This window comes from Musca domestica, unplaced genomic scaffold (genome assembly GCF_030504385.1).
Source record: "Musca domestica strain aabys unplaced genomic scaffold, Musca_domestica.polishedcontigs.V.1.1 2, whole genome shotgun sequence".
Lineage (NCBI taxonomy): Eukaryota > Metazoa > Arthropoda > Insecta > Diptera > Muscidae > Musca > Musca domestica.
In genome coordinates this window covers 43,036,075-43,046,531 of record NW_026712249.1, presented here as the reverse complement: position 1 = coordinate 43,046,531, position 10,457 = coordinate 43,036,075, and the positions used below count along the sequence as shown (strand labels likewise).

Below are 10,457 nucleotides of genomic sequence, written 5' to 3'. Positions count from 1 at the left end.
GAATACCAAATTTAGTTACATTTGGTAATTTTCGTACAAATATAGTACTCATTTCCAAAACCACCTCCATATCTCCATTTCAGATACCAACAGAGACCTCTATATCAAAATTGAGGATTTCAGAATCGTATCTATATCACTTAGAGTACCATTCAGTACTTTTCGTACAATCATAATGCTCACCAGCAAATCATAAATAAACCTGCAAATGTTCAGATTTCACATGAACAGCTACCCGAATTTCAGATTTCAAGCACAATCAGTTCACCCAATACCGAATTGTTGCAAATATTGCACTATTAGTACGTTCCGTGCACTTGTAGTACATGCTTGACGTCGGGCTATGCTACCAGTATCACGGTAACGAGCGATGGTACGAGACACAAAAGATTTATTCACATTTAAATGCTGGAGTGCTCTAACGATAGCCACTTGTGGTTTTCAAGCCAAATATAAAGAAATCACATATCACGCTTGAATTCCATCACGAATAAATTTTTTTTTCTGGAAAATTCTCACAAAAATGCTTTTTTACGCTTGTAAACAATGTAATGAGCTGTCATTGAAATAGTTTTAACAGTTTTCGGACGAGTGGCTTTGATTGCAGTTGATTGCAGTTTTTTCATCTCACCCTGTATTGTTTCAGACAATTTGAGATTTGAAGTACGAACATCAATTTTTGATGTTTTTATATATAATTCGCTCATATTTAATTCAAAATGTACTCCGTCTGAGCTATAGGCGATCGGTGTAAATTGTTTTATAACTCTCATATATATCTTCTTCCGATTACAGTTTTATTGCACATCAAATGTGTAATATTAGCCCACATAGGATGGGATTGGGCACAAGCTACTAAATTTTGCCTTAACGTAACAGTTGGTTCAGATATAACTAAAGCCCCTATTTATATGTTTCGTTGTATAAGTCCCCCACAACTGTAATATGTACCGTATAAAAATATCACCCTGGACAAGATTTCATACACATCGTAGAAATACATTTGCCAAATCTGGTCCAGATTTGGCTGCAGGATCGTATGCTCCTACGTCATATAATTTTCCAAATAAACGTTTATTTATTTCTGGTAGCTCTACTAGGTATTCAAAGTGGTTAGGGTATCACAAAATCCGCCTGCCCAACTTCTAACCATTCCAAATTTAATAAATCATTAATATAATTATTCGATATAAGGATAAACATGTCCATCATCATTTGAGATATTGCGTGACTTTGTAAACATATTTCGCAAGTTTTTCTGATATTTTCGATGAGTTCTTCGGAAACGTTTTACCCAGGGCTTCCTTTTGACATCGGTGACAGAATTGTCCATTTTATAGGAATCCTTGGTGAGCCACTGCAAAAAAAAGGAAACTGATAAAAATGTTATCCAAAAAAAAAAACAGCTAAAGTAGCACTACTTTTATTTCATTCTGTCTCCTTTTCTTTTCCATTTCCATGGTACGGGCTGCACAATATGGTCTCACCGTAATATAATAAACAATCTCAATGATGGAAAATATGCTGAAACCCATAAATAGGCCCAATAGGCCACCGGTATTGGCTGAAAAAAAGCGGAGCTATATAATATCTTGTGATACTAAATACTTTGGATCTTACACAAAAACTCTGTGAAACCAAACATTTCCGATTTTGTGGTTCCCCGAAATGTATTCGATATATAATAGAAATGCATAATCGACAAATCACTGATTTTGGTTTCGGGCGTAAAATACCCGGAGGGAAATCATCTGATGTGCGAAAATCACCCAAAACCATAGCCGATGATGTTAACGTTGTCTGATAATTCAATTCGAAACAACCCGGCAAACATGAATCACACGATTCACTCTTGTTCGACGATTCAATTTCCGATTGTACCTGAGTTGTACAACGATTATCGTTCGGACCACAAATCGGTACATTCGGATCGATGCGTGGCAGATAATATAGGACGCAGGAACATTTCTTCATTAATATCTTTGCTTCACATTCCAATTCACAATTCTTCCGTGAATATGTTCGATAATAGACCAGGTCGCCTTCGTCAGAGAAGAGACAACGACGCACCGATTTTTTAATGTACCTAATACTATCCACCGCATCCTGATAGATGGGCTCAATGGGTATACGCGCCTCACGTCCCGCCGTCATGAGGAAACCATAATTGCTGATTTTGGGCAGCTCAGCGGGATTATGCACCAGGACCTATAAGAATAGTAAACAAGTGAACGAAAATGGAATATTTCGCTTCACAATACATGACCATAACCGATCCACATTTTTCGGAAACATATCCTTACCTTGAAACCCACACATTTGGTTTTACTGCAATAATATTCACTGGACGACACATTCAATACGACAGTCAGTCCCATTCTACTTCCCGTTCCACCTGAAACCCGTGGATAGTAGTGAGAAGGCAAAACCTTGGGATAACCCTTATCCGGTGTCCAATCAATGGCCACATAATGACTTTCCGAAGCCGGTAGAAGAGAGTTTTCTTCGCTGAAAATAAATTATAAGGACTCGATTTTTTGCATTATGATGTCGGACAATTTCTCACTGTGGACTTTTATAACTATTTTTTGAGGATTAGATTAGGATTATCAGACGTGGAAATTATGAACATTTTTTAAGGATGTTTCTTACCCTTTCTCATGGGCGATAGACTATGATTTAGATTTAAATTTTCAAGGATAATCTTGTGGATTTTTATATCTTTTCCCATCGACGTGAATTTTTAAGATCATCTTCCATGGATCTTTAGAGGAGGATTTTGAACATTTATTTTCAAGAACCATTGACGTGGACTTTTAAAACTATTTTTAAGGACAATCAGACTAGTATTTTTAAAACTATCGTGCAGTCCTCTTCAAAGACAAAACACATTTTAATGGGTCATTGGGGCGGGGCGTTCATTTAAAGTGAATTTTTCGAGGACTGTACTAGATTTTAAACACCATTTTTCCATATAAGTAAATTTCTCTTGAAAGTCTACTTTTTAAGGAAGAATAGGACACGATTTTTTTTCTGGAATGACTATTATATAAGGTTTGGATTTTTTTAAAACACTTTAAGGATTTTAGGCTTTTTTAAAAACTATTTAGTGAGGATTATAAGGCTTTCTTAAGAACTATGTGGTGATGATTTAAAACTATTTTCGAGGGCTATTAGGAGTAGATTTTTTAAAATATTTTTCAAAAATGTGTATTTTTTTACTAAAGGGTTGTCCATATTCGTCGGACCCATCTGGCAACGCCATAACTTTTGACAGAGATGTCACATCGCTTAATGACATACCGCGTTTGAAGCGTCAGTCCAAGCAGATTTTTACCATGAACCAATACACGCCACGCGAGCGCTCTGAAATAGTTGAAATTTACATTCAACAGAAGAAGTCAATTGTGAAAACTCAACCTGCTTTTAAAACATTAAAAAATGTGAGAAGTGCGCCTTCTAAGAGCACCATTTTCAACTGGTAAGGTTCTTTCTAATCCGAAGAGGCCATATAAAAGTCGACCAAGGCGATCTGCCGAGAATATCGCTGCCGTACGAGCCAGTGTTGAGAGGTCCCCATGAACATCCCAAAAACGCCGTTCTCAGCAGTTGGTCATGGCTCGGTCCACTTTACAACGGATTATTCGCATTGATTTGCATTCAATTGCGGGCAAGCCTCGTCGATTGGAATGGTCCCAAAGAGTAATAAGTCCGTCGAATATGGGCAACCCTGTATTTTTAAAGGAGGTGGATTCAAGGGACTTAAAAAATGACGTGAATTTTAAAGACTTAAAATAAAAAAAAATAAAAATAAAAGTATTAAGATAAATAAGAAATGGGTTTTAAGTCTTTTTTTCGAGGATTTTAAGACTATTTTTCAAAGACTATGATCGTCGATTTTAAGACCAATTTTCAAGGTCTGGATGGATGATGGAGAGACAATTATTCAAGGTCAGTGGACGTGAATTTTTTGACTAATTTTCAGGGACTATGGACCTGGATTTTATGATTATAATAACCATAACTTTAGATTTTTAAGACTATTATTCCAGGCCTATGGACGTGGATTTTTAGGCCAATTTTTAGGGTCTAGGGACGTGCGCTTTTAGGGCTATTTTTAGGGGACTGTCAGACATGGTATTTTAACTATTTTCAAGAAATATCAGGTGTGAGTTTTAAAGCTATTAACCGTGAAACTACTTTCAAGGACTATTTTTTAAGACAACTTTTCGTGGACTATTTTTCGCAGACTTGGATTTAAAAATCAATTTTTAAACCCATTTTTAAGGGACCTGGATCTTTAAGAGCTATTAGGAATGGATTTGAAGACTATTTTCAAATATTAACGTCATAGACCAATTTTCACGTTTTAAAGACCCATAGCTGTGGATTTTTGAGACTATTTTTCAAGGTCTATGAACGTAGATTTTTAAGACCAATTTTCAAGGAGATTTTCAAGGAGATTTTCAAGATCAATTTTCAAGGTTAATGAACGTGGATTTTTAAGACAAAATTTAAAGGTTTATGGACGTGGATTTTAGGACAAAATTTAAAGGTTTATGGACGTGGATTTTTTATTTTTAAGATCAATTTCACTGATCTATGGGTGTGGATTTTAAAGACCAATTTAATGACCTATGGGCGTGGATTTTTTAAACCAATTTTTAAGGTCCATGGACATGAATTTTTGAGACCAATTTTACAGATCTATAGGCGTGGATTTTTTAAACCTATTTTTAACGTCCATGGACATGAATTTTTGAGACCAATTTTACAGATCTATAGGCGTGGATTTTTAAGGCCAATTTTTAAGGTCCATGGACATGAATTTTTGAGACCAATTTTACAGATCTATAGGCGTGGATTTTTAAGGCCAATTTTTAAGGTCCATGGACATGAATTTTTGAGACCAATTTTACAGATCTATAGGCGTGGATTTTTAAGGCCAATTTTTAAGGTCCATGGACATGAATTTTTGAGACCAATTTTACAGATCTATAGGCGTGGATTTTTAAGGCCAATTTTTAAGGTCCATGGACATGAATTTTTGAGACCAATTTTACAGATCTATAGGCGTGGATTTTTAAGATCAACTTTCAAGGTCTATGAACGTGATTTTTTAAGACCAATTTTCAAAGGTCTATGAACTTGGATTTTTGAGACCAATTTTCAAGTTTTCAATAACTATCAGTTGCGAGTTTAAGTTTTTTTTCGAGGACTATCAATCGTAAAACTAGGACTATTGACTGCATTTCTTAAGACTACGTTCTAGAGACTAAACTGTGGATTTTAGGACTAATTTTCAAAGACTAAGATAGTAGTTTTTGAGACATGTCAAGGACCAAGAAAGTAGACTTTGAGACTACTTGCAGATAACAGCGAAAGTGGACTTTAAGACTATTTTACAAGGTATGCGAACGTAAATTTTTAAAGTCACTTTTAGGTTTTACGACCCATTGTAAAAGGCGGTAAACATGAATTTTAAAGGACTGCATATTAATTAAAAACAGTTTGAAAGCTGATTTCAATTACAATATCATTAGAATTGTCAAATCAGTGGAAGAACATTTTAAGGACTTACTTCGACGATTATGCCGTAGTTTCTTAAAAACAACTTCTCAGCGAATATCAGACAAATGAACTTGGATTTTAAAAGTATTTTCAAAGAACTATGTGGACTTTAGGTTTATTTCTAAAGACTTAAAAAGATTTTATCGTCAATTATTCATAGACTATGAGGCCAAATGACGTGGATGTAAGATCCATTTTTCCTCTAGATCCATCCTCTAGACCAATGAACATGGATTTTAAGGACTATATTTTAAATATATCAGACCGATGACCTTGGATGACCAATGAACGTAGATTCCAAGGCCTCTATTTAAGATATATCAGAAAAATGAACGTGGATTTTAAGGACCTTTAGAGCAATGAACATAGATTTAAATGGCTTTAAAAACGTTTTTTTTTTTTTTGATCAATGAACGCGGATTTTAAAAATTATTTATGAAGGAACTTTTTTCAACTATTGGACTAATGAATGTCGATTTAAATGACTATTTTTAAAAGACTTTAGGAACTCTTTTTCATGTTCTATGCGACCAATGAAAGTGGATTGTAAAATCTATTTTTCAAGGACTATCAGACTAATAAATATTAATTTTCAGCATATATGTGAGGGACCATTGAACAACAAAACATATTTTACAGCACTTTTATGATCATTTCCCAAGCACTATTAAACCAATGAAAGTGCATATTAAGAACTATTTTTCAGTAATTATCATACCAACGTGAATTTCAAGGACCGAAGTGCAAGTGTACTAAGTTACAAAGAACTCTTTTTCCAAAGTTAATTAGATTGATAGTATTAAGTCTAATAAACGTTGATTTTAGGATTCCTTCTTCAAAGCCAATCAAATCAAATAGAAGGCATTTTAAGGACTCTTAGAAGGACTCTTAAAAAACGTACCTGTAATTTAACAACAAAAATTTCGAGTCCAAGGCGTTGAAGGTACAACACATTCCATCATCCGTCAACACAGTATTGAATATATTCGAACAATTTTCAACACGAGAACCAAAACTGCAAAACAGAAGCATTCGATCGCATGGTTGGGCGACCTGTAAAAAATATTTTATAAATTCTTCTATTCAATCATTCTCCACCCTTCACCTACCTCTATTAAAATAGCCTTAAAATATTTCCAAATCCCAGATATGTCATTACAACATCATTAGCATCCTGATCGCATAGGCTCATTAACAAGGAGAAATTGGAACTAGTTCTGGAAAAGAATTTAAGTTACAAATGAAATATTTATCAAGTTCGGAAATCAAATGGCTTACTTTGGTATATTCTTTACTTTACTCCGTTGTGCTTGATTCAGGTTGCATATGGTAATGGCTGGGAATGGTACTTCTGTGCTAAGCGTTAGTTTTGAGCTAGTCGATATAATTATCGGGGTTGCCGACCATTTCACATAAACATTGGATATGAAAAATCCCGAAACGATCACGACACAAACAAAGGCCAGGCCAAAGAATACTCTGTAAAAAATGAACAAAATATACATTAAGTTAATGGTGAAATTAGTAGTAGTAGTGAAATAACTGGCTGACTAATTTAGAATCAACGCCCAGATGAAATGGCGGAAGCCAGAATCTTGATATTTTGCACAAGGTTCAGTCTTGGTGAGTAGGTGTGTGAAAAGGCCTGGTTTTTGAAAACTCGTAACAAAAGGGTCTAAAAGTACTAAAATGACTAAAAATTAAATACTTTGTATTGGACAAACGGGATGAGCTGGAATTCGAAGTAAAAGTCACCGAAAGAGTGCAAGGTAGATATGGCAAAAGGTTTTTGGAAATTCGAACTTTATGGTTACGAAAAGTTCTAAAATGGTACTAAACTGCTAAAATGGTACCATTTGGTATTATATGAATGGATGGAGCTAAAAACTTAAAATTTGGTCGGGAAATCAACATTGGAAAGTTAGTTTGAAATATGAAGGTGAAACTGAAATTTTGGGTTGGGTTCCTGTAGGTGGTAGTTTTGTGATACAGAGGTGGTTTTGGAATGTGTACTAAACTGTACTAAATAGTACTATATTTGATAAACGTTTGTTCATGTGTAACCTGGACATATGGAGGCGGTTTAGGAAATACAGGGTGAGATAAAAAACGTCAACAAAGTTAAAAGTCATAATTTTTACATTTTGGTCCATTTCCGTCGAAGCGCTTGCTTGAGGTGATCGACACTTTGGTACTTTTTAGTGCCAACCTGGCTTTCCAAAATACTCCAGACAGAATAGTCCAACGGATTGGTATCCGTAGATTTTGGTGGCCATTGTGTGATGGAAATAAAGCGAGGAACCTCAATTTCTTGGGCTGATTCCTGTTGGAATGTCCAAGGTCTGCGGCCAAAACGTTTGTGTGCCCAAGTCTTCAATACACTCTCCATAATATTTTCGCGATAATATTCGGCATTTATTCTGATGCCACGGTCGATTAATACGAGCGGAGAGTGACCATCGGCTGTTATGGCGGCCCACACCATCACCATGGCCGGCGCTTGAGTTCTGGTGTCCAACCGAAGGTGTACATTTTCAGCTGACCTCTTTGGCAAGTAAACAGGATTATTTCGTTTGTTTACAAACTACTGGACAACGAATGTTTTCTCATCGGAGCGGAGAAAACCAAATTCGGCAGTTCAACACTTTCGGCCAAGCGAGGCAACTCTTTAGCTCTTTTGAGTCTATTTGTTTTTTCTGTTGCGGTTTAAGTTCTTGAACTTTTTGAATTTCAATGACTTTACCCCGAGCTCATTTTTCAATATTTGCCGAATGGAATATTGCGATATGTTCAGCTCACGAGCCATTTTTCGGCCACTGCTCATGTTTCGAACCATTTCTGCTGATGTTGCTGTTTTCTTCCGTTCACTTCCTTGACGTGGGGATACGCTACCAGTAGCACGGAAACGAGCGATGTTACGAGACACAAAAGGTTTATTCATGTTGGAGTGCTCTAACGATAGCCGATGTGGAAAATTCTTACCAAAATGCTTTTGTACGCTTGTAAGCAATATAATGAGCAGTCACTAGAATAATTTTTACAGCTGTCGGACGATAGGCTTATAAATGACAGGAGTCTGAATTTGGTGGCAGTTTTTTCACCTCACCCTGTATGTACTATAATTGTACGAAAAGTACTGAATGGTACTATATTTGGTATTGGGTGAAGGGATACATATAAAATTCTGAATTTTTATATTTACATTACTGATGGTATCTGTGTTTGAGATTTTGCGGTTTTTTGGAAATGAGCCCCACATTTGTACAAAAAATATTAAATGGTACAGCATTTGGTATTGGGTAAATAGATAGAGCTGGAATTTTCTAATCTGATATTAAGGTCTCTGTTGTTATCTGGAATCGAGATATGAAAGTGGTTTTGGAAATGTGTACCATAATTGTTCTAAAACTACTTAGTGGTACTAAATTTGATATTGGGTGAAGGAATAGAGCTGAAATCCTCAAATCTATTTTAAACAATACGAAAAGGAACTAAATGCTTCAAAATTCGATATTGGGTGAAAAGATACAGCTGAAGTCCTGAAAATTGATACAGATGTCACTGTTGGTGTCTGTAGTTTACAGAAGGAGGTGTTTTCGCAAATGCGTATAACGAACGTACGAAAAGTAGCAATATGCCACAAAATGTGCCGTTGGGACTTGGGATTAAGATGGGATTCTGAAATTTGCCATCGAGGTCACTGTTGGTGTCTACAGTGGAGAGAAGGATGTGGTTTTGGACATGCGTATTGTAACTGTACGAAAAGTATGGTAATAAATTTGGGATTGGGTCTTAGGATAGGTTGGAATTCTGATATATGATATGGAAGCCACTGTTGGTATATGCTTGTGAGAGAAGGAGGTGGATTTGAGAATGTGTGCTATGTTTGTTCGCAAAGTACTAAATTGGAAACGGGTTAAATCCTGAAATTTGATATTGAAGTAACTTTTTGTTTCTAGGATTTAGATATGGTGGTGGTCAAGGGCCAACGACGTTATAATGGTTTCGGCCAGAAAAATTGGATGTGAAACCATTGTACAAGGGTTTAAATAATGTGATCTTCGGTAAACTTAACAAGTTAAGTTCGACCGGGCAAAACTTTTAGTACCCTCCACCACTTGGAACGAATTTGAAAATTTTCAAAAAATAAAAGCCGTTAAAAATTCTGTTAAAAATACCGAATATAGCCGTTATATTGGGGTCTATACGACGTGGACCTACATAGGCATTGTTTGTTATTAGCCATTATCATTATAAACGGTGAATAATGTAGCATCATGAAAATACCGTATATAGGGAGGTACCGGAGCAATACGAAGACCTGGACCTGCAAAGACAATTTTCTGTCACAGGCTGTAGCATCCATGACGAACTTCAAATACGACATCTCAAACAATTTCGGTGAGTATTGTACCTAATATCGTCAAAGTACCGAATATATGGAGGTACTTATATATGGGCCTATACGAAGACCTGGACCTGCATAGACAATGTTCTGTCACAGAATGTAGTTCCCATTACGAACTCTTAATACGTAATTTAAAACAATTCCGGTGAATAATGTCGCTAAAATCATCAAAAAACCGAATATTGGTAGGTACCGTTATAGGGGGACTATACGAATACGTGGACCTGCACAGACAATTTTCTGTCACAAGCTGTAGTGTTCATTACGAACTTGAAATGCAAAATTTAAAACAATTTGGGTGAATAATGTCGCTGAAATCATCAAAATACCGAATATCGGGAGGTACCGTTATATGGGGGCTATACGAAGACGTGGACTTGCACATACAATTTTTTGTCCTAGGTAGTAGTATCCATTTCGAACTTCTACTACCAAATTTGAAACAATTCCGGTGAATAATGTTGCTAAAATCATCAAA

At 35.9% G+C, this 10,457-nt stretch overlaps 1 protein-coding gene across 1 annotated transcript in view; it reads right to left on the bottom strand.

Moving 5' to 3' along the window:
- Positions 1-1,073: 1,073 nt before the first annotated feature.
- The window catches only part of LOC101894453 (pickpocket protein 28), a 10,250-nt gene continuing 866 nt past the window's right edge, over positions 1,074-10,457 (bottom strand). Inside the window, 9 exon segments of the mRNA XM_059121505.1 lie at positions 1,074-1,357; positions 1,422-1,564; positions 1,621-1,728; positions 1,731-2,208; positions 2,304-2,508; positions 6,473-6,624; positions 6,681-6,712; positions 6,715-6,788; positions 6,850-7,050. Of these exon segments, the coding sequence (XP_058977488.1) occupies positions 1,181-1,357; positions 1,422-1,564; positions 1,621-1,728; positions 1,731-2,208; positions 2,304-2,508; positions 6,473-6,624; positions 6,681-6,712; positions 6,715-6,788; positions 6,850-7,050 (1,570 nt within the window). The 3' untranslated portion in view covers positions 1,074-1,180.